We start from the raw sequence: 26219 nt of genomic DNA, 5'->3' as shown, positions 1-26219 counted from the left end.
GTTCTGTTTCAGAAAGGTGCGCACTGTTCTCTCCAGGTGAGTGGGGGAACAACTGCCCTTAGCAGAGGAGTTTAAGCTTCCTGGAATCTTATTCATGAGTGACACAGGAAGGAAATGCAAAATTGACAAATGATTTGGAGTGGCAACCGCAGTTCTGTGGGCACTGTACCTGTCAGTGGTGGTGAAACTGGAGCAGAGTCTAAAGACATCCCTGTCCTCATCTATGGTCATGAACTGTTGGCAATGACTGAAATAATGAGACTGTGGGTACAAGAGGCAGAAATGAGGCTTCTTCGCAGGACTGCTTTGCCAACACTGCATGACTGGGTGAAAAGCTCAGAGATTTGGGGAAGCCTCAGAGTAGAGTTACTCCTCTCTTGGGTTGGGAAGAGTCAGCTGAGGCAAGGTGGATTAGACATGTCATAAGGCGGCTCCTGGGCACATCCCATTGGGCAGGGACCCTACAGCAGACCCAAGACATGCTGAAGGGATATGTCTCAGCTGGCTTGGGAACGCATGGGAATTTCCCAGGAAGGGCTGGAATCTGTAGCCAGGGATACTGAAGCCTGGGCTGACCTGGTTGGCCTTCTGCAACCATAAACCTCACCAGGAAAAGCAGTTTCAGAATATGAGATTATAGATAACTCAGAACCATAAGAACATATTCAGAATGCACAAAATGTTAAAAACAAAATGTTAAAAAAAATCTGAACAGACAAAATAATTATATCACCTTTATAAACCATACTGTAACATACCAATACTGCTAGAGTAATCCAAGCATCATAGCTGTTATGGTGAGTACATTTTGACAAACTAGCAAAATTAATATGGATAGAAACATTCACTTAAAACCAGTATACTGAGTACTTCAAAATGTGGACTTTTTCATTCTTCTTTTATGGCCTGTTATATTTAAGTATGCAACTAAAATGTTCAAGAAAAACACTGAAAAATATGTGATATATTGTTACTGTAAATAAAAACATAAAACAGAATAAGGAACATGTGAGTACAAAATTAACCAAAGAGCACTGTAAAGAAACAATGTATTGTTCTAAAACAGTAGTATTAACAACAAAAGCAGCTATGTATCATGTAATGGATTCAAGAAAATACCAAATGTTGACCAACAAAGCACTGTGAAACTGAACCTCTAGTGAGGCAATACAGCAGGCTTTTAATTGTGTGGAGAATCTTAAACACATGCTGTGTTTAGCAGGAGAATTATTTACAAGTTAACTACAAATATTGTCAGTACCTCCAGTTCACAGTGTTGCCAACTTGGCAACTTTCTCGCTATATCTAATGACTTTTCAGGCCCCTTTGGTGACTTTATTTTAAAAGAAGAGCCAAGCTTCTTATGTTGCTAGTATAAGTGGGTTCAAAAAGTGGACAGATGAAAACCGCTTTTAAAGATTTTCATAATTAGTTTACACTAAAATGAAAGGTTGGCCTAGTCAGTACATGTGGAAGAAACTATTTTAAATAGCTTGAAGATAAAATTGCTCCTACACTGACTGTAAAATAATTCATTTACAGTAAATATTAGTACACTAGGAAGCAAAGAAGAATGCACAATTTTAGTAAAACTATTAGTAACTGGGCAAGAAAAAAACATAGAAGTTATTCCAGTAAGAGGTTCTTTAGAAATCTGGAAGACGACAAAGCCAGATGTTTTACAAACATCTGAACTGTGGCTACTTTACACTTGAGTCATTCCATTTGTGAAGCTAACTGCTGGCAAATGACAGCTTGCACACTAGCGTTACATCACACCAAGGTTTGAGTCAGGAAAGTAAGGCTTACAGCAGACAGAAGAGGATTTGTTTGTAATTCTCCAAGTCCTTAAATCTTTTTGATATTAACTTGCTTTATTTAAAAGTTGAAACGTGCACGTGAGCACCTTTTCATCTGGCCTTTCTATTACCAGTCCCCTGGCTTTGTTACAGGATGACCTCATGCAGAACTAAACAATCCCCTATAGACACACATGCATGTAGACACACAAACTCTCTCCCCATAAATGAAAAAGGATTTGTAATTTTTATGTGACCCTGCAGTTAACTTCTCAAAGTGGTTTTGAAATCTGCACAAACTATTTAACTTGGTATTTTTGCTTGCCTAATGTGCCAGCTAATGAATTTCCATGATCAATAGCAAGAAGGAAGTGCTGTACCTATAACTTTCTTTTTAGTGTTCCTGCTTAAGCAGGGGCAAATTCAAACAAAAATCCACTTTTAAGTTAATAGTTAGCTATAGATATGTAGTATTTTCTTTTTACCTATGTTCAAAACCTTTTAAATCATAAACCTTCCGCCCCTCCCCATTCTAAAATTATGTGCTCTTATTACAGAGGAATTCAAGCTAGGTCAGGCACACACACAAAATTCTCTTGAACACAGACACACACTCATCAGCAGCAACACAACATAAAGTTCCATAAAAGGAAATGATGATGATGTAATGCTCTAAAGGCTCTGGGCATGCAAAAAGCCCATCTCTCATTGTTTGGTCTCACTGCTGGAATGTTCACATCTAAGATGCCTGGAAAGCAGACGTTAAAACTGTAATGCTAAATGAAGTTCATGGAGCGCTCCAGCCACAAGGTAGGAGATTTCAATTACTACAAATAAACATTTTTAAAAAGATTTTTTTTCTTTTGTTTAAGTATAGGCAAAGAAAATTGTAACTTATTAGAAACATGCCCTTATAAGCTAGGAAACATGCAAATCATTTGTCAATTTCCTCCTTAAAAAAGATGCATCGAACAAAAGAATGTTACTTACAACTGCAATCATTAAACTACGACTTAACCACTTTTAAAAGTTTTTTAGTTTTTGAAAGTAAATTATGTTTAAGTATGATTATAAAATATACAATTGATAAAAGGGTGAACAGTTTTGAGAGACTTGTGAAGTGGAAGGTACAAAACAACATAAAACAAAGTTTCAGTCTGCAAAAAAAAAAAAAAAAAAAAAAAAAAAAAAAGTTAATGTTCAGCACTTTTCGGCAGTCAGGCATATTCAACAATGAATGACAGATATTTAATAAGCATTTAAATATAAAACCAAGTGGAAAATAAGAGAACTATGGTAAAGCATGAGGACTTTCTATCTTTCTTACAAATAACAGAGGTCTGCTTTTATTTCTCCATTGTACCCAGACTGCACTTGACAGACTTTGGCGATAGCAATATTTGCTTCTATCAGTATACACACACAACAGCTACAAGCATGTAAAAAAAATACATGTAACATATGGCAATATACATAGACAATTGTGTTAGCAAAGACTATATAGATCCTACTATTCTAGTATTGTAGAAACTACAATATTATTCTCAGAATAATCAAAAATATGTAAAAGAAAATGTGAAGTATGAAGTAAGAAATAAAAAATTTGGGGTGTATATGTTGTATATTTTATAAATCCCTAATTTTAAAACACACATAGTACCGTTGTAGCTCCAGAGGTCTGGGGTCAATTCAGAGCCACGCAAAAAAAAGTACAGAATTTTATATTTCACCCGTATGCCAAAGACAAGCAGATATGGGCTGGTGTTTGCCCAGCCATTGACTGCTGTCTCATACAGAGCTGTTAAGCTCTGGAATAAATGGGCTCAGAAAATGAATGGACACGTATTTATTTTTAAGTACTATTTATGTGATGCTGTACTTCATTTTTCAATAGAGTATAAAAAGCTTTTAAAGTTTAATCTGAAATATTAAATTTACATAGCAAGTATACATTTTTAAAAATTAACTAAAATAGGTATAAATATGAATGCTGTAGTATGCCTCTTAAAATGCAAACTTTATCATACAACTATATAAATGCATTAAATTAGTTAAATTACATTAGTTGCTTCAACAAAAATATTTTTTTCCTTGTAAAAGTATGCCACTTTTATAAGAATATTTTCAGTTAAAAGTAAAATATGACTTCAGCTAACTTAATAATCTTCAGTTACTAGACAATTTTAAGAAACCAAATGGCAGATGGGTTAAAGTCTATAATATTTTAGATGTTACATTCTTCACACTAAAGGGGATTTTACTAATTTTGAGGCTAATTCTCAAAAATGTTGCTGAATGAGTAAACATTGAGAAGATATATGACTGAATGAATTTAAGTGTGTTACTCATTTTGCGTTTTATATTGGAGCACATTTCTCACGGTACTAGAGTTACATTAGGTGAAAGTTAAAGAAAAACAAAATACCTCTAGGAACACTACTAATGCAGATTTATAGCACAGCAGAATCTAAGTGACTGGATACAGTATATCATTGTGGTAGGTGATTGCAACTAATCACCTTTGTGCACTTTTATTTTTTCACAGAATTACATGTAGTGCACCATAGCACTGGAGTAATAACATTTGAAATGAATTCTGGCTGGGCTTGTATTTAGTACCATGTAAACCTAAATATCCCTTCTGAACAAGCATTAACTTACTACCAGTGCAGACTGTTCTTTAATATTAATATACTTGAGCAATAAACACTAGTTAAAAATATTTATCTAGAAATTCAATTTTCATTTAAATATTCATTATAAAAATGAACAACTTGTTTCCTAACATACCACTTTACTTATACCAGTTTATTGAATGCATACCAGCACATCTGTAACACACAAATGTAATTTAAACATATACTTCATTTATGCAGAAGATTAATTATCTATGGCATATGGTTCAAACAGTTTCCCATCTGAGGTATTAAGGATAAGCAGCATCACTGTGTAGCAGCTGTACTAGACTACCACTATCATTGTCAAGAACTATGCCAACTTGAAGTATCTGTATGTTTCTTATGTTCAAAGCAGAATTCACAGCTTGTTCAACAATTCTCTCATAAGAAATTAACCTTTTAGAAATAAAAAAAATAGTGTCAACAGAAACATGTTTCTGGTACTATTAAAACCCTGAATCATTGAGTTTTCATCAGTCAAAAGAAACAAACCCACTCTCCACCCAATGCCCTAGATACACAATCAGTGTCCCCCCTCAGATTAGCTGTTGTCACATTTTCTCGCAGCTACAAAGTTCTCTCACTTTTTGATACAGTATCAGACAGGAAATGTCATACAATGCAGCCAATCTTTTATTTTCTGAGACTCTATTTTACTTTACTTGATCTTGGGTAACACGAGACTATCACAGCAGCATCAGACATTGAATTATTAAATAAAACTGTGTAATAAGTAAAAGAAAATGCACACATTAGCCATTTTAACACAACAGACTGTTTAAATATACACGGAGAAATAAAAAACAAGACTGTGTTATAAATTAAAGTGCATAAAAATTGCTACTGTATATTCATTAGAGTGCCAATACTAGCAAGAAGCCTGCTACTATGACACTGGAATATGAACTCAAAGATTCTTACCATTTAGCATAAGACCCCAGAGCACATCATAATCTGACAGAGGTCATATTTTACATTATTCAGTTTGTATTATGATAAAATTAAGGCTCACTGTAAGATAAAAGCACCAGTTAAATGAACAAATACAAATATTCTGTGATCTGTATATTTTCAGGCACACCTCTCTCTCCTTCTTCCCTTTCACTGTTAACACTGCCTACAGTGAAAAACTGCTATATAAAGGGAGTAGTGTTTGGCCTTGGTGTCAGACCAATGGGTTGCAGTCGACTTACCTTAATAATAATTCATTACATTTAAATGCCACTGTTTTCACTACTAAAAGCAGTTTTCATAGTGAGTGGGGAGCCACTTCAACCAACACTAATGTATAGCATCCACCTGGATGATGCAACGGCCACCATTTTTGCACCAGTACACTCACCACATATTAGCTATCAGGTGATGAAGTGATGAGAGAGATCAATTAGAAACAGGGGATGATTAGGGGGGCATAATAACTAAGTCATGGAGGGCAATTTAGTCTGGACATTGGGACTCTTTACAAAGGATGCCCAGAGATCTATTATGACCACAAAGAGTCAGGACCTGGCTTTATGCATAATTCAAAGGAGGGTACAACTGTATGCAAATTAAAGTATATAAACAGTAAACCAAAGGACAATGGAAGCAACTACTGGGCAAGTGCGACTTGAAAATGAGAGCTCCAAGAATTAACAACATACCACATGTAAACACACAAGAGCTGTGTCTCTTCGCAAGAGACACTATTGTTTACTAAGTGAACAAGAATATAATTTTATTCAAATAAAGACAAATTCATCAATTATGTGGGATTACAATCAAACTGAACCGTTAATTAGCATTTAATTTCTTCTTTCCATAATTAACATTCCTATTTTTTCATTTATCAATGTTTACTTTGTATAGCTCTATTATGATTATGCATATTTTAGCAAGATGAGAGAACAGAATCATAATTAACATTTTGACTCAAGTAATGTTTTAAATAATCTTAGCAAGAATTTAAAAATTTCACAACATTGTGCTTAATTCATGGTTTTATGCTCAGGAATGGTCATTTACACAATTTTTTTTAAATATTATATTGTCTTTTTGAATATTATTTAGTAAATCCCTGAAAGCCTCAAACTGATTAAGGGTTTTGTTAATGGATAGGTGTTTAGTTGATTTTTTATATCAGTATACTGTATTGTATTCTCTTTTGCCCTGTTAAACAGCTTGTAATGGTATATGCTGTTAATGGCAATATACAAAACTATTATTAAGGTCCCCTGTATAAAACCAGCATACACTAAATGTATTGTGAGCCATTGCATTTAAGGACATATAAATGCATTCAAAGAAGGGGCTCTGGACATTAGGAGATAATGAATGGAGAATGGTCACAAGCACTACATTTTGACTGAATGAGGCATCTATTTGAAAAAGCAGAAAACAGAAAAAAAAAAGATATTTTTGGAAACGGTGATAATAAAACAAGCAAACAGATCAATTGAGTTTCTGTGGGCCTAAAAAACTTTCTAAACTCCATTACACTTTATAAAAAAAAGTAACTAACATAGAAGGGGTTCCTGAGGTTGGTTCACAAAATACTGTAGAAGGAAGGATGAGGGTTGAGATTTACCAATTATTTTTTTTCAAAACCAACCCTATCCACTACCAGACAACTAAGCAATTTACTGACATCAATTTATAAGGTTCAAAACACAAATAAATCTAAAATTTGCAATGAATATCAAAAACTAGTAAGAAAGAAATTTATATTTTAACTATAATTTGGAACCAGCTTCACAGGTTTGCTTCCCCTTTAGTTAATGAGCAATCACGTATTTGCATTGGACACAATAAATATCATCCAAACAATGATGCATTTCAAATGCACCCACCTATACAGTACTGTAACTAATGTAATTAAACTAATGCATAGTGAAGAGAAAACTATTTTTGCATTATTACTTTTAAGGTCATACTACTTCAGTTTAATACTTAGCATTTTGTATTTAAATACAGAGCAACATAACACATTAATTGTATAACCATTGTGATATGCTTGCTTTTGTAAGTCTTCTAAGCAGCAATTATTATAAATAGATTAAACAGTATTGACTGTAATTAATACATGATCAACCACAACCCAGAATTCCCCCCAGCCCAACTGCTTTAATTTATTCATTTTTTTTTAAAATAATGATTAAAAATCTAAAAGCATGCACATAAGTGATTTTAAGTATTAGGTATTTATACTTCACTAAATCCTACAATCCAGTTTTCTCTCAGTTTTAGATAGTATGACTGCACAAAATTACAAGACTGAAATGGAAAGCAGCCTTGTACTGTGACATAATGGTACACTTCTTTAACAACACAGAAATTAAAAGCTACTGTGGCTGTCTCTGTTTATTTAACCAGACTACAACAGGTTTTGTAGAATAAGGGGAACTCCTCTCAAATAAAAAAAAAAGAGTTGGGGGAAAAGCAACCTTTAATTAACTGATCCTTTCATGCCAAAATGACATCTGCACAATAAACTGTAGAAACACAATTACAAGTCATAACATCCCTGCTTGCCAGCTAGCCGAGTTTCCTGTAGACAAGCAGTACTACATCTTCCTGCCAACACAAGTTACACTGGTAAAAAAGAAAACTTCACTTTTACCATTTTATATCCTCAGATAAACTACTTATAAATCTAAACTTATAACTTGATTTTTACATTCACTAATGGAAAAAAAGAATAACTTCAATTTTCTGTTTGGTCCTATTAAAGAACCATACTGAAAAACAGTGAAGAGAGAAAAGACCACATACTCTACCATATAATTAAATTACACATTTTAAATCCTGTCTCCTTCCCAACCTGGCAAGCATTTGCAAAAGTGAATATTATTAAAAATACTGCATATAAAGCATGAGGCTGATATTTATTCTGTTTACAGAGAAACATCTTCAAACCCTAAATTTTATTGATATTGTATTCAGAACCACTTTTTTTTTTTTTTTTTTTTTACACTATCAAGCCTCACAGTGCTTAATCAATCAATACAAATGTAGTCTCTGCCATTCAAGATTAATGCTATTCCCTTTGTAATAATAAAGTGAAACAAATTTCTTGAGCAACTTTGACTGATTGAAATTAATTTTCACTACAAACAATAAATTTGTCTGCTGTGTTTAAAAGCAACTAATTATAAATAATATAGTTAAATGACTAAAATGTGATTTTTTTTTTTTAGCTTAAAAAATGTAACTGACATGGCAGTGCAAAGTAACAAAGAACACACCTACAAAGATATGGGGCATTTTATAAGCCATAGGATTTGAATCAAAACCATTAAACACAGCTGGCTTACAGAAAATACATACTTTAAACAAAAAAAGCAGATATGACCATAATTTATTTTTTCTAGTTAATTTCATTCCTGTTAATACCAAATAATGGGATATTTGATTAAGTGACAAACTGGCCCTGCAGTTAATAGAGTGTTGATTTACAGCTTGAATCCTGTGATAGAATCTCATCCTGGAAACTGTATGTGTGGAGTTTACATGTTTCCTCCTTCACAATACATTAACAAGTCATTTCTGTTCCAGTGTTCAAGAGCTCCATGACGTTCTGACAAAAGCCTCTAATCTTTATGATCAAGAATCAGATTTGATTATGGCTCTGCGGTGGGCTGGCGCCCTACCCAGGGTTTGTTTCCTGCTTTGCGCCCTGTGTTGGCTGGGATTGGCTCCAGGAGACCCCCATGACCCTGTAGTTAGGATATAGCGGGTTGGATAATGGATGGATGGATTATGGCTGGATTAAATATTGTCAAAATTACAAACTGCTTGAAATTTCCATTTGGCGCTACAACTGAAGGTTTTTTTTTTTTTTTTTACAGAGAAATTATACTCTGAAATGCAAACCTTGTCATAGGTTGAATCCGGTTGCTTAATTTTAGCCCTCTGCTTTGAGGAAAAACTAGACTCATTTTTTTTTTGATCTTGCATTTATTTTTTCCACCAAACAATTTGACTTTTGAACCTTCAGATTTTGTTGCCCCCCCCCCCCCCCCCAACAAAAAATGAAATTCAATGCTGAAGAACATTGTAATTGAGCACCAAGTAAAATGGAAACATGGCAAGAAAAGCACATTCATTGACTGCAAGTAAATAAAGGGCTTAGCCATGAGCAAACAAAAAGCATCACATCTAACAATAAAGATGAGAATAGAAGTATAATAATGGGCCCTGAAGGAAGGGTATCATCATCTGCCAAGTGTCTTTTAAATAACAAATAATTAAACATATTACTACACAAAATAAAAACAGACACCACATATTAGAGAACTTCAAAGTTACTAACATAGAGGGCACATTGATGTATGGCAAATTCTTAGGGCAACTATTTTCTAAATCTTGATCTCAAAAACGAAAATAAATAGGGAACAAAGCACTGCTATTCATAAGAAAAAGTGGTAACAACTAAAAAGTAAATTAGACAAGGCAGATAACATTTGGGTATTTATTCCCTTCATTATTAGGGTTTAAAACACTAACAATATGTGAGTGTCCTTTATTTACCACCAGTGATCTGGCATCAAAAATTGGCTCACTACAATCAACCAGACATCAACCATCCTTACAATACCCCCTAGTGTATGTATGCATAAACTTTCCTACTGATTTGCAAATTAAGCAGTGTAATACAGTGGTTCTAAAATTCACATTAAACAAAGATAAAAATTATTGACTGATTGTGAAATTGGTTGGAACAAAATTTGCAGCCACAGGAGGCAACTAGAACTGAACTTGAGGATCACAGGTATAGCATACCCACAAACATAAAAACACAGGCTCTGCAGATGCTGCATTGTTGTCCTAAAAAAATCTAATATTCCTGCAGCTGCTGACTCTCACCAGCTCTGCCTTACCGCTGCACAGATACTGCAACTGGACAAACTTTCAGGAACAATTTCAAAAATATGCGAGGCTCTAATACATGTACAAATTTAGGCTTGAACACTAACTAAATTTTTATTCACTCCTTGCTAGCTAATAACGAAGAAGTTGTTTTGTAATGATTGCAGTCCACTTTACTCATTACTGTACAGGCTTGTACTGTTAGTTGATGAATTTTCCAGGCCTATAGTATAATATTGAATGATGAATGTTCCAGTACAATATGTAAAAGGAATAAGTATAAGCACCACAAACCTGATATAGGTGTATTGAATGAATGCGTAATTGAATCAGAATGAGTAATTAGGCCTCGAGCTGTAGTCGAAATCGCCTTTCAGGCCTCTAGAGCTTTAATTGAAGTCGCCTTTCTCTTTGAATTTTTGCGGCTGTAAATCCGCCGCCTGCCACGATGTTGGGGTTGGATGTCGGTCTCGTAAGGTTTTTCGGGCAGCTGCGCAGAAGGCAACTGCACATTCGGCTTCAGACGGACGTGAGTGAGTGAGTGAGTGAGTGAGTGAGTGAGTGAGTGAGTGAGTGAGTGAGTGAGTGAGGAGGCAGGCGAATTATGTATTAAGATATGCATTTGTCATGAGAAAATTCTGAAGTTAAATGGTGTTCTATAAATTTTTTTTTTTTTTTAATCTTGCCCTCATGGACATTTTATAATGGAGACAATGGTGCACAGAGCAGCCCCAGAAAATAAAACCCTAAAAACGTACTGAATACACTGAAGCAGCAAAAAAGTTTTGATATATGAAAACATGCCTTCCGTGTTGCCAATGCAAGTTTGCGACAATTACAGGGATGTGGAAATAATCATTTTATCACAAATTCCTTGTACTATTTTTCTTGAGGCAAGGATGCATTTTTTCTATTTGCTGGTATGAGTAGAGGAGAAGTTTTCACATAAATGTGGAATAAATACAATAACAAGCACATGGCAGGATAAGTTTACTGTGATTTTGTCTTTTGAGGGGAAACTATACCCCTGGGGAGAGAAAGGTTACTGCAGATGAAGAAAAACATGGAGGGAAAGGGTTGATCTTCTTTTAAAATGGCTGAATCTCATAAAACTGGTGTGTATTTTGTTCATAAATTGCATATACAAGCTATTTTACAATGTGTGTGTGTAATCTCAAGACAAGGACCAATGCTTCGTAACATTCTTGGCTTTAAAAATGGATGTATTTGACAAGTTTTTAAGATTTTATATTTGGTGGTGCTCCATGCCCAATAAAAAGCCAGGGCAGGCGAAATATTTTTTAAAATTTATGGAAAAAGCTTAACTTTAAAATACAATTTCACATGGCAAATGCATACATACCATGTTTTTGAAGAAACTAATCCCAATTGTAAAATACCGAAACTATCCTTTAAACTACAGAAAATAAAATCAAAGAAAAATCAACTGACTATGACACCATCTTGTTTAACACGACACACTAACAAATTTTTAACTCGCCCTTAACCACTGCAGTCACTGCTAAATAAATCATTTCAAATTTATATTAACTAACTTCATGAACTGCCTTATTTTTTTTCTGCATTCATAGTCATACTGTAAATACAGACTGCTAAGTTGATGAATTCTATATGCTAAACCTGTCCCTCACTACAAAAAACTCCTTTTTTTTTTTTTTTTTTTAAAACATTTTGCTGCTCCATTTTGGAGTGATCTCATTTGTTCTGCACCCCTCTATCCAGTTTTTATAAAGACATTTTCTCTATATATCCTCTCATCTGTGTTTCACATTACCTTATTCCTTTCTTCACCTAGATGGTAGGTTAAGCTGGATGGAGACAACCCGGGAAGTTAGTAGGTGTATGTATAGAAAAGGTGCACCATACACTTTGGGAAACTCCTGTCTCTCTCTCTTGTTAGCTTACTCCTGTGCTCTGTCTCACAGCATATGGTTAACAGCACAACCCCAAATCAGAGAAGAACATCAGGAATTGCTGTGATAACCAGTCCCTGTTCACCACTACCTACATACAGCTAGTAAACTGAATCAAATCTGTCTGTCAAGAATAGTTCAGGGACTAAATAAGTTTCCTCACCTTAAGCTGTTTTCAACTTGCTATTAGGATTATTGGAGGAGAATGATTTTCAGTTTGATATGAAACACATGTCTGTGAACCACACTGTGACACAGGAGAAAGTGCTCATTTTTTCCATTCTTTGTTTGTTACAAAACTATGATGTATATAGTAGATATTTAAGATATTGTATAAAAAGTTTGAACACTAGCATAAACTGCTGCAAGTCCCCCTTCCACCACCCATCCCTGCATTTAAGTATAATGTTGCATCAAAACATCCAGGAAACTGTGTTTGAATCACAGCTGCATCACTGTTTGTGGAATTTGCATATTACCCCACATGCCTACAAGTGTTTTTCTTCTACATCCCTTGTAAGACAATGCCCTTTTCATGAAACAGGTTAAGCATGTTCAGATAAAAGATGGAGGGTTGATGTTGTTATGATTGTTCATATTTAGGTAGGTGGATGGCAAAGTGCATAGTTTCTCCCAAAGTTACTAGAAGTGACTTTAAATAAATACCACTTATCTTCTGTAGGACAGAACTCAGCTTGCAATATATTCTAAGCTGGGACCTAAAAGGCAGCGCTCACTGAGTTTGTAGTTAGTTCTGAAGCAAAGGCTTTTTGTGATGGAGACAGTGAGACCAACTACCAGAATGAGAAGGAAAATAAAACAAAACATGAAAGTGATGCCCTTGCTTTTAGTACCTCTGAGATTTGCTTAGCCTTTTGGACTACACTCTCATTGTTTAGTAGAAGTAAGGTGGAGAGGAAAGTTAAAAAAATATATATCGATAATGTATTATCCACTTGAATAACAAGTTTTTAATTTAATTTCTTCTCTCAGGGAAATGGAAATCGCCTGTGAGCTGTTTTTCTTACATGGACAAAGGGCAGCAATAGCAACCACTATCATTACACTGCTGCAAAGATTCCAATATTAAATGCTTTGTTTGTGGTTGGGCTCACTTTATTATAAGACGGGTAAAATACATGAAAAATGCAGTTTACAAGCATGGTCATATGTAAATAAAGCCCTTCCAAGGGAAAACATAAGTTTTTTTTATATAATCTACATAAGAGCTCATCTTTCAAGGTATCAGAGCTAAGATTAAATCATTAAAGATGTGTGATCAGTGGGATTTCGTGTCATGGTCTTCTTACAAGTTCCACCCATTCTGTTTAGTCAGTCCTGGTGAGGTAGATAGGCTTTATTGTTATTAATCCATCTGTTGGATACTTTATATTCCCCTCATTACTTCATCATTATAAAAAATGTTTAAGTACTTTTTATTAATTTATGTTAGGTGTTTGTAGCTTATTTATCTTATTTGGAGTCAGTCCTGGAGGCAAGTGTGTCACTGAAAAAGGTGATCTTTTAAAATATGTACAGTATGTGTAGCTGCACTTTTACGTTTGTAGGGTCATAGAAAAGGGGCTTAGCCACACAGTGCTTTACAACATTCTGTATTTCTGATGATATGTGAAAAAGTCAAATTGTCATATCGTTATCATCTGCTATTCAGGCTTTTATTTATAGCCAAGAATAACAAGGTCTGGCATTATACATCCTAGATGGTTTGAAGCTCATTATTTCATCCAACAGATGCAAATTCAAACTATATACTTTTTTAAATGTGCAATTTATTAACAAAAATCCCCAAAAGGAAAGCAATATGGTTTTTATGTATATGAATCACATTGATGAAGGAAAACTAAGAACATGAAAAAAATCACAAAAACTCAAGTTTAACACTTTATATTTATTGCTAAAACTATTCATGTAGACTACAGCATTTTACTGAACATCACAAGATTTTTTCAAAAAATCTTTTTTAGTTCTTTCCCACTCCATGAACATGTTGTTATTACATTATAAAATACGCATTGAAGTCTGAAGTGTGATGTATGGTAAAATATGCTTATAAACCCTGCATGCCATTTAATATCTCAAATGCAAATAAAAATAGAAATAATTTTAAAAATAAATGTTTCTTTCTTTGTTGCCTAATTTAAAAAAGCAAAGCACAGACCGATGCTGGGGGAGATAAAACTGTTCTCTAAGGATCAACATGTTGAGCCAATTACATTGGCATGTTGCCTCTTTCAACAAGAAAATCCAAAAAAGATGTTTAAAAGTGTAAGGCTGGATGTTTCCTTTGGCGAATAAATTTGCAATGCTGCAAACATTTGCAAGAAAATGGCCCCATAGCTTTCCATTTATAGATGAAGGTGTTTTCAAAAAACCTATTACACAAATCACACTAAACACTACATTTACAAAAACACACAAAAAATGCTGTCTTTAAATGCACAAAATAAAGATGACTTCCATTTCACTTTATGCTGTATGATTTAACCTAACCAATTTTCTTTGGCCGAGTAATTTTTTTTGTTATACTCAATAACTTACACCAACAAGGTACCAGCAAATAGATTTCAACTTGCATAGTACATGACCATTAAAAGAATCTTCCCTTTGATCCACTTTTCTTTTTGCAATTCAAAATACAATATTTTTGAGGTGAGAACAGTTCATCTAAGTAATTACATGGCACAAGGTCAATGGTTATGACACAGCACAAATACTGTACATATATACTTGTATATATATATATATATATACTTGTATATATATATATATATATACTTGTATATATATATATATATATATATATATATATATATATATATATATATATATATATAATTCACTAAGCCGACAGAACAAGCAAGACAACCATGGGATACGCACAGCATTGCCACGCCCACCAACTCACAGAGACCCTCCCACCAACTCTAATGAGACGAGACCGCCTGCACGCCCGCCTGACTGTTACCAGCGTTCATCGCAATGTACTGGAGTGGTAAACCATCACAACTGCTAGCTCACAAACTGCAACAATTCACCAAACACCACCTCAGTCGCTTTCTATATCTAAGAAGACATATAGATACTCATTATTCCCCGGCACGTGTCCACCCATGCTCTCAAGGCATTCACAGTGCCTGCTCATGTGCCCAAACGCAACAACTCCACCGCCTCAGTCGTTTTGTATATCTAAGAAGATATATAGATACTCATTATTCCCTGGCACGCGTCCACCCACGCTCTCAAGGCATTCATAGTGCCTGCTCATGTGCCCGGATGCAACAATTCACCACACACAAATTTTGCTTAATTTGACTCAACACGGGAAACCTCACCCAGCCTGGACACAGAGAGGACTGACAGATTGATAGCTCTTTCTCGATTCTGTGGGTGGTGGTGCATGGCCGTTCTTAGTTGGTGGAGCGATTTGTCTGGTAAATTCCGAAAACGAATGAGACTCCCTACTGCTAAATAGTTACGCGACCCCAGAGCGGTCGGTGTTCAACTTCATAGAGGGACAAGTGGCTTTCAGCCACGTGAGATTGAGCATTAACAAGTCTGCGATGCCCTTGGATGTCCGGTACTGCACGCGCGCTACACTGAATGGATCAACGTGTGTCTACCCGGCGCCGACAGGCGTGGGTAAGCTGTTGAACCCCATTCGTGATGGAGACCGGGGCTTGCAATTGTTCCCCATGAACAAGGAATTCCCAGTAAGTGCGGGTCATACGCTCGCACTGATTACGTCCCTGCCCTTTGTACACACCCCCCCCTCGCTACTACCATGGTCGGGTAACTTGGTGAATTATATATAGAAAAGCAGCCGGAACCACAAAGGACAATGAATGGCGGGGCGGGGGGCGCTTGGGGAGGCAGAATGGGCGTCCTTCCCCTCTCCCCCCGTTCCGCCCTCCGCGCCCGAGCGCCGTCCAGCCTCATCCCTCGCTCTGGGAGGTGTAGGTGCGACAGCGGTCCTCCAGTTTTCAGTCACGGACAATTGTATGTTGGTTCGTAGCCTGCATTGTTGCAATGTTATTTTTCTTGGTGGTTTATTAAATTACGGATTTTTCAAATGTTCATTTTTTTCCCTGTGCTTAAAACTCATTAAAAGAGCGGCATGATTATGCGGCGTATGCTACGCCGCGGGTTGGCTAGTTATATATATTGCTCAAAAAATTAAAGGAACACTTTTTAATCAGAGTATAGCATCAAGTCAATGAAACGTCTGGGATACTGATCTGTTCAGTTAAGTAGCAGAGGGGGTTGTTGATCAGTTTCAGCTGCTTTGGTGTTAATGAAATTAACAACAGGTGCACTAGAGGGGAAACAATGAGATCACCCCCAAAACAGGAATGGTTTAACAGGTGGCCACTGACATTTTTCCCCTCTTCATCTTTTTTGACTGTTTTTTCACTAGTTTTGCATTTGGCTACAGTACATATAACTACTGGTAGCATGAGGCAATACCTGGACCTTACAGAGGTTGCACAGGTAGTCTAACTTCTCCAGGATGGCACATCGATACGTGCCATTGCCAGAAGGTTTGCTGTGTCTCCCAGCACAGTCTCAAGGGAATGGAGAAGGTTCCAGGAGACAGGCAATGACTCTGGGAGAGCTGGACAGGGCCATAGAAGGTCCTTAAGTGACCAGCAGGACCGGTATCTACTCCTTTGGGCAAGGAGGAACAGGAGGAGCACTGCCTGAGCCCTACAAAATGGCCTCCAGCAGACCACTGGTGTGAATGTCTCTGATCAAACAATCAGAAACAGACTTCATGAAGGTGACCTAAAGGCCCGACATCCTCTAGCAGGCCCTGTGCTCACTGCCCGGCACCGTGGAACTTGATTGGCATTTACCATAGAATACCAGAATTAGCAGGTCCACCACTGGCACACTATGTTTTCACAGATGAGAGCAGGTTCACCCTGAGCACATGTGACAGACATGAAAGGGCCCGGAGAAGCCGTGGAGAACGTTATGCTGCTTGTAATATCATTAAGCATGACCGGTTTGGTGGTGGGTCAGTGATGGTCTGGGGAGGCATATCCACGGAGGGACACACAGACCTCTACAGGCTAGACAACGGCACCTTGACTGCCATTAAGTATTGGGATGAAATCCTTGGACCCATTGTCAGACTCTATGCTGGTGCAGTGGATCCTGGGTTCCTCCTGGTGCACAACAATGCCCAGCCTCATGTGGCAAGAGTATGCAGGCAGGAATTGATACCATTGACTGGCCCTGATGCTCACCTGACCTAAATCCAATAGAACACCTCTGGGACATTATGTTTCGGTCCATCCGACACCGCCAGGTTGCACCTCAGACTGTCCAGGAGGTCAGTGATGCCCTGGTCCAGATCTGGGAAGATATCCCCCAGAACATCATCTGTCGTCTCATTAGGAGCATGCCCTGATGTTGTAAGGCATACATACAAGCATATGGGGGGCATACAAACTACTGAGTACAAATTTGAGTTATTGCAATGAAATTTCGGAAAAATGGACTAGCCTGCCGCATCATTTTTTCAGTTTAAATTTAAGGGTGTCTTTGAATTCAGCCCTCTGTAGGTTGATAATTTTCATTTCCAACAAATGATGTGGCATCCTCTCTTTCCAAACACATTACCCAATCCATATCATTATAGATATGCAGCATGATTTTTTCCCCATTGAGATCTGATATGTTTTCAAAGTGTTCCTTTAATTTTTTTTTGAACAGTTTACATACACAATCTTCATAATATTTTAGGGTTATCAGAATACAAGCATTTACATATCCCTTACCCATATAAACCATATTAAACATGATGATAGTACCTTCAACATTCTGTAAACTTCCCTAATAAATGAGGCAGAACAAATAAAGATAATTTCAGAATATGGTACTGTAAATACTTGGCATGTCATGGAAAAAAGCTCCCAGCACTAAAAAACTGGTTAACATGGAAATCTGAAACACATTTTGAAACAAATGTAATTAATGCGAAGGTCTTTAACTTTAACCACCGCTTTGCAAAATTTGATGAGTGAATCTCACCTGCCCTGCCCTGCCCTATGTACTGATGCCTTGGTTAAACACAAAAACATTTACCAAACAAACTTTGTTTCACAATTAGTGGTTTAAAGAGAAATTAGATAGGGCATCCATTAAAAAACAAGAGTCAAAGTAAACTTACCAGGAAAAATCTATCATTACATGACAAACACCCAACATGTGCTTCTTTTTTTAAGCACATATTCTTTTTTTAACGAAAGCAAACACCCCTCTGAATTTCATTACACCATGGTAAATACCTGTCCTGTGTTCTGTTCCTTTTTTGTGGTTGATATACAAGGTATATGTTAGATTAACTAAAATGACATATAAAGTTTGCAACTTAATAAATTGGTCAATAATCTTTATTTGGCTACTTTCACTATGTATTCTACACCTTATTTAAAATAAAATTAAACACTGCAATGCAGGTTGGATATACACTCTCACATATACTGTAGATTACAGTAATTAATTAGAAAAAAACTGAAAAGAAAAATGTTTTAAATAGATGTAATATTTAGCAAATATCAAGTAAGAATGTCAGTTTTTAGAAACAGTAGCATGGTTTTCCTATGAATATTGAAGAAAATGCTGAAAATAAAAGTTCACTAACAGTCACAAACAGAATATTTCAGAGTGGATGGCAAAACAAAAGACCACTGAATCTCAAAGAGTTGTAGACACGAGAATGTTATATCTATTCGTGTTTAAGAGCTTTGTAGGCAAATACTAAAAAAATATTAATTTTAATTGAGGGGAGCAGCTGAACCAAATTAATATCTAACTTCAACAGTATAAATTTAGGCTAGCAAAAACAATGATACACAAAAATTGTGTACCATGGAGACGAAAAAAACACAATAAAGAACAATTTATTGTTGTGAGCCTTCTTTTAAAGGGACTGATGAAATAGATAGATAGATAGATAGATAAGTAGATAGATAGATAGATAGATAGATTGATAGATAGATAGATAGATAGATAGATAGATAGATAGATAGATAGATAGATAGATAGATAGATACTTTATTAATCCCAAGGGGAAATTCACATTCTTCAGCAGCAGCATACTGATACAATAAATAATATTAAATTAAAGAATGATAATAATGCAGGTGAAAAACAGACAATAACTATGTATAATGTTGAATGTTAACGTTTACCCCCCCGGGTGGAATTAAAGAGTCGCATAGTTTGGGGGAGAAACGATCTCCTCAATCTGTCAGTGGAGCAGGACAGTGACAGCAGTCTGTCGCTGAAGCTGCTCTTCTGTCTGGAGATGATACTATTAAGTGGATGCAGTGGATTCTCCATAATTGATAGGAGCCTGCTGAGCGCCCTTCACTCTGCCACAGATGTTAAACTGTCCAGCTCCAAGCCAACAATAGAGCTTGCCTTCCTCACCAGTTTGTCCAGACGTGAGGCTTCTTTCCTCTTAATGCTGCCTCCCCAGCACACCACTGCGTAGAAGAGGGCGCTCGCCACAACTGTCTGATAGAACATCTGCAGCATCTTATTGCAGATGTTGAAGGACGCCAGCCTTCTAAGGTAGTATAACCGGCTCTGTCCTTTCTTGCACAGCGCATCAGTATTGGCAGTCCAGTCTAATTTATCATCCAGCTGCACTCCCAGATATTTATAGGTCTGCACCATCTGCACACAGTCACCTTTGATGATCACTGGGTCTATGAGGGGTCTGGGCCTCCTAAAATCCACCACCAGCTCTTTGGTTTTGCTGGTGTTCAGGTGTAGGTGGTTTGAGTCGCACCATTTAACAAAGTCATTGATTAGGTCCATATACTTCTCCTCCAGCCCATTCCTGATGCAGCCCACGATAGCAAGTGTCATCAGCGAACTTTTGCACATGGCAGGACTCCGAGTTGTATTGGAAGTCCGAATGTATATAGGCTGAACAGGGCCGGAGAAAGTACAGTCCCCTGTGGCGCTCCTGTGTTGCTGACCACAATGTCAGACGTGCAGTTCCCAAGACACACATACTGAGGTCTGTCTTTAAGATAGTGCACGATCCATGCCACTAGGTATGAATCTACTCCCATCTCTGTCAGCTTGTCCCTAAGGAGCAGAGGTTGGATTGTGTTGAAGGCGCTAGAGAAGTCTAGAAACATAATTCTTACAGCACCACTACCTCTGTCCAAGTGAGAGAGGGATCGGTGTAGCATATAGATGATGGCATCCTCTGCTCCCACCTTCTCCTGATATGCAAACTGCAGAGGGTCAAGGGCGTGTTGAACCTGTGGCCTAAGGTGGTGAAGCAGCAGCCTCTCCATGGTCTTCATCACATGTGATGTCAGAGCAACAGGCCGAAGGTCATTCAGCTCACTAGGACGTGATACCTTTGGGACTGGGGTGATACAAGATGTTTTCCAAAGCCTCGGGACTCTCCCCTGTTCCAGGCTCAGGTTGAAGATGCGCTGTAGAGGGCCCCCCAGCTCCGATGCACAGACCTTCAGCAGTCATGGCGATACTCCATCTGGACCCGCTGCTTTGCTGGCACGAAGTCTCCTCAGCTCTCTGCTCACTTGCGCTGTTGTAATTATGGGTGGGGATGTCTTTCCTATGCTGGTATCAGCAGAAGGATGTGTGGAGGGTGCAATACTCCGAGGTGAGAGTGAGAGTGGGTTAGGGTGGTCAAACCTGTTAAAGAAGTTGTTCATTTGGTTTGCTCTCTTCACGTCTCTCTCAATGGTGGTACCCCCGCTTCGAGCTGCAGCCAGTGATGATCTTCATCCCATCCCACACTTCCTTCATGCTGTTATTCTGCAACTTCTGCTCCAGCTTTCTCCTGTACTGCTCCTTCGCCGCCCTGAGCTGGACTCGGAGTTTCCTTCTGCACACGCTTGAGCTCATGCTGAACACCGTCTTTAAAAGCCCTTTTCTTCTGGTTCAAAAGGCCCTTGATGTCACTTGTAATCCATGGCTTGTTGTTAGCATAGCAGCATACAGTTCTTACTGGAACTACAATGTCCATACAGAAGTTGATGTAGTCAGTAGTGCAGTCAACAACTTCCTCAATGTTCTCATTATGAGATCCCTGCAGGATATCCCAGTCTGTAGTTCCAAAAAATTCTCTCAGAGTATTCTCAGCCTCCGGGGTCCACTTCCTGAATGATCGTGTGGTTACAGGTAGGACTCTCACTTTTGGTTTATAGTGAGGCTGAAGCAGAACCAGGTTATGATCTGCTTTCCCAAGCGCAGGCAGCGGGGGTGGCGCTGTATGCGTCTTTAACGTTTGCATACAGTAAATCAATAGTCTTATTTCCCCGGGTGTTACAGTCCACATACTGGGAGAATGCAGGTAATGTTTTGTCCAGCGTCACATGGTTAAAGTCTCCAGCGATTAGCACAAGCGCCTCAAGGTGCTGCGTTTGTAACTTAGCAACAGCAGAATGGATGATGTCACTCGCTGACTCCTCGTCCGCCCGAGGAGGGATATACACGATGACAACAATGACATGTCCAAACTCTCTGGGCAAGTAGTAGGGACGTAAACTTACAGCCAACAGTTCGATATCCCTGCAAAAAATGAAATGCAAAACTGGCAAGCACTACAGAGTAGTACAAACAGGCTTCTAATTTTGTGCTCTTATTTAGATATTGCCAAACACTGGAAAACATGAATACCTAACAAAGGCTAGCTTAGGATTAATAAACAAACTTTTATTTAATGTAGACTTTGTAAAACTCATCCCATTCTAAATCAAATGTATGTTTTGTATAAGGATTTGGAAATACTACCTGTTGACTTAACAATCTGCTACTTTATAATGATAGAAAAGCAGAAATGTCATAAAACTGAATATGTATGCATGCATTGTTCACAAAATAACCCTATGCTAGTAATATAGGTGCTCGGTGCCTAAGTTTAAAGAAAAGGAAAAATTATACTATAGTCCTGTACTTGAAAAGCACCTTATAATATACTATTCACTACTGAAAGGTGCTCTTCAATGTTAAATTATCCATTTGTTCATCAAGCCTGTTAAATCAGCATTTCCCATTATATAATTGTACCACATTTTGCTAAAAATGCAACTGACTTGACTGCATTGACAAAAATGCTTTTATTGATATTTATTAGCAAAACTATTCCCCCCAGCCTGCACTATGTGCAGTTGTGAAAGGAGGGGCTAAACACACCCCAAGGAGACACAGTCGCTCCTTGAAAAACCCCTCTTAAATGGTGATACAATGGGAAACAAATACAGTTTTGTTTTTTTTTTTACCTCCTCTTTGCTCGATCAGCTGCTGGCTTGCTGCTGCTGCCACGTGATCTGCATCTCGTGCAGTGCTTTGAACATTTAAAAGCATACACAGCAGCTGTCCTTTTGTCTCACTGCCTTATCTCTCTTCCCCCCAAGACATCCTCAAACACTATTAGATTTTTTTTTTTCGCTGTTCCATTATTTCACCAAAGTAATATTTTTACATTTGTTTGCGCTAATGCGATCTCTACTATCATTTTTTTTGAGACTTTCGAATTTTCCTACTTCCATTATCTCTAACCTGCTCTGCATGTGTATCGCACCAACGTTTTTTTAATTCTTTGCGACATTCTACTTTGTAATGTACTCTGTCTTTTTCCGGTCCTGGGCGCAGTTAAATCTCTTGGCACAAAGTCTAGTCTCACGGGACATGAAAGTGTCTTTCTGAGAAGGTCACGTCTCATCTCGTCCCAAGTAACATTCACTGACAAACTGCATACCATGATAGACATTTACCTTTCATTTTCCTTTTACAGTAAAAATCCATGCTCAAGATTCATCCTGGAAATTTGCTAATATAACATTTTGTGATACACACATTATGTCTACACTAAATTAAGCATGCCTTATTTTCTGAATGCTAATTAATTTTTCTTCCATCTTCAGGCTCAAGCTGCTGATTGATCAAGAAAAGAATCACGGGGCATGGAGAGAGAAAGAAAAACAATAAAAAGGTGAGCAAGCTGAAGGAAGAACTGACAAAGCTTAAAACATTTGCTTTGCTGGTGGTTGATGAACAGCAAAGAGTATCTGAACAGCTTGTACAACAAAGCAGCAAGGTCCAGGAACTAACAGCTAGCATCAGAGAAGTTCAAGAAAATCTCACCTCTGCCCGATCTGAACTGCACAAAGAGGAACAAAAGGTACTCCCTCTAGAAAGCCAAGCTTCAACATCAATCACACCACTTTCATCAAGAGCAGGAGGTCATGACAGCCAAACTGACCAATGAAGATGCACAAAACAGGCAGGCTTCGACAGAAGCTATCCACCTTAACGCGGCATATTGATGAGCTGGAGGAAACCAATAAGACTTTAAGAAAAGCCGAGGAGGAACTTCAAGATCTGAGAGACAAAATCAATCGAGGAGAGTGTGGTAATTCAAACCTTATGGCTGAGGTTGAAGACCTTAGGAAAAGAGTAATGGAAATGGAAGGAAAAGATGAGGAACTCATCAAGATGGGAGGACCAATGTAGAGATCTTAATAAGAAACTGGAGAAAGACTCTACCCATAGTCAAAATCTGAAAAGTGAGGTGGATAAACTGAATCGAAGAATAATGGAGCTAGAAAAGCTGGAAGATGCTTTTAGCAAGAGCAAACAAGAGTGTTGCTCACTGAAATGTAGTTTAGAGAAAGAAAGAACAATAACAAAACAGTTGTCAAATGAACTAGAATCACTGAAAGAAAGAATACGAGAACTAGAAGCTATTGAGGTACACCTGGAAAACACTGAGATGTCCCTGAAAGAAGACCTTAGTAAGCTTAAAACATTAACAGTAATGCTGGTTGATGAAAGAAATACCATGACAGAGAAGTTAAAAGAAACAGAGGAGAAACTGAACAGTGTCACAGATAAGTTGCAAGTCGAACAGGATAAAGTGACATTAGTAACTGAAAAATTAATAGAGGAGAGCAAGAAATCACTAAAATCTAAGGCAGATCTTGAAGAAAAATTGTACAATGCAAATAAGGACAGAGAGGAGCTTAAGGCCAAACTGAAAACTGAGGATGAAAAAAACAATGACTTACAATGTAAACTTAACATGATGAAAAGGAAACTACAGTCACTGGAAGCCATAGAAAAAGAGTTTTTGAGAAACAAGGCCAGGCAAGACGGTAAAGTGTCCTGTGCTGCATTTCTACAAGAGGACAACAAAGTGAAGGACTTGACAAAAGAGGTGGAGCATTTGAGACAGAAGCTATCCGAGATGAAGGTGGTAGAAAATGACCTCCTGAGGACAGAGGATGAGTTTGAATCACTAGAAAGAAAATATGCATCTGAGCAAAACCGGGCAAAGACTTTAATGGAAGAATTAGAAGCTTCAAAAAAAGAACTTTGCAAATATAAAATGGTAGAGAAAGAGGAATCCAGCCAGGAGCAAATCCTCTATAAGCGCCTGAAAGAGGAGGAGGCAAAGTCAAGCCATCTTACCAGAGAGGTAGAAGCACTGAAAGATAAAATCCATGAATATATGACAACAGAAGACTCAATCTGTCAAGTCAAAAGTGACCATGCAGTGCTACAAAGAAAACTGACCCAGCAAGAAAATAAGAACAAAGAGCTAGCTCGAGAAAATGGAAAACATCACCAAAGAACTTGAAAGATACAGGCGCTTCAGCAAGAGCTTAAGACCTGGACTAAATGGTAGAAGGATTTCAGATTTGCAAGTCTCTTCTAAAGAGGTGCAGACAGATCCAGTTGACAATGAACCACCTGATTACAAAACTCTTGCTCACACAGAAAAGGCTATTGTAAATGGCAAGTTGTATGATGAGAATGATTCCGAGGAAGAAATCAATCACAACAAGCAGTCTCTTACAAAATACACTCCAACTGCTGTGAACAATGTCAACAACCTTAATAACAACAGGATGTCAAAGGTTTCATGGGGGAAAAACAAAGATGGTCAAAATATTCTGAATGGGAAAGGGAAACCAAGACAAAATGGAAACCATGTCCACCCAGCAGACTTGGTACTCACTCACACTCCTGGCCAGCCACTGCATATCAAAGTCACTCCTGACCATGGTCACAACACTGCAATGCTTGAGATCACCAGCCCAACATCAGAAAATTCCCCCTCTTACACCAGCACAGCTGTAATCCCAAACTGCAGTGGCGGGTTATCCAAGCAGAGAATCACTATCATCCAAAATGCTGCCCTGTCTCCACCTGGCAAATCTAAAGCATCTCCAACTTCTGACGGACTTTGTAGCCCAGAAAGAACCATGTCACCTCTTACAATGGCAACTTACTCTAGGACAATGACTCCAGACTCTTGTGGTTCTATAAGTCCTGATAGGGCAATGTCACCAATCCAGATTGTAGCTGTCACAACCAGTTCTCCAGAACGATCACTGTCTACAGAACATGTGGAAATGAGCAGTAGAAATGCAGTGTTTCGGGTTACTCCAGAGAGACAACATAGTTGGCAGCTACAGAGGTCCAACAGTACCGGACCCAGTGTAATTACAACTGAAGACAATAAAATTCATATTCATTTAGGCAGCCCCTATGTTCAGACAAATACATCCAGGCCTATGAGCCCTTCGTATATTTCTGGGCAAGAAAACAGGACTCCTGTTTTAACAAATGGTATGCCCATCAAATCAGCCAACAAAATCACCAGCAGCATTACAATAACACCAGCAACTTCCCCTATCCTAAGGCCTTCACAGATTACAGTAAGTAATGTCTATGATTGACTCCCAAACACATCCTTCCCTCTAACTCACAAGAAAATAAAAACTTTGAACCAACCACTCTAATCTCATATTCCCCCAAACCACCTGTCACATTAATCATTTTCATCTGTGTGTGCATGAATTATTTACTGTATGAAAACATTAGAGCAATTAGCAAAGGCCTATAGAACTCCAGCAATAAAATTAAACCTGATA

At 37.6% G+C, this 26219-nt stretch overlaps 2 protein-coding genes across 2 annotated transcripts in view; one reads left to right on the top strand and one right to left on the bottom strand.

Moving 5' to 3' along the window:
• cmss1 (cms1 ribosomal small subunit homolog) overlaps positions 1-26219 on the bottom strand; it is a 398519-nt gene that overhangs the window by 298740 nt on the left and 73560 nt on the right. The gene's annotated exons all lie outside the window — the stretch shown is intronic.
• Positions 1-26219, top strand: part of filip1l (filamin A interacting protein 1-like) — a 298961-nt gene that overhangs the window by 228654 nt on the left and 44088 nt on the right. Inside the window, 6 exon segments of the mRNA XM_051926067.1 lie at positions 23205-23259; positions 23261-23476; positions 23478-23567; positions 23569-23778; positions 23780-24892; positions 24894-26003. Of these exon segments, the coding sequence (XP_051782027.1) occupies positions 23205-23259; positions 23261-23476; positions 23478-23567; positions 23569-23778; positions 23780-24892; positions 24894-26003 (2794 nt within the window).

The sequence above is a fragment of the Erpetoichthys calabaricus genome, chromosome 4 (assembly GCF_900747795.2).
Source record: "Erpetoichthys calabaricus chromosome 4, fErpCal1.3, whole genome shotgun sequence".
Lineage (NCBI taxonomy): Eukaryota > Metazoa > Chordata > Cladistia > Polypteriformes > Polypteridae > Erpetoichthys > Erpetoichthys calabaricus.
This window is presented reverse-complemented; position numbering and strand designations above follow the sequence as displayed.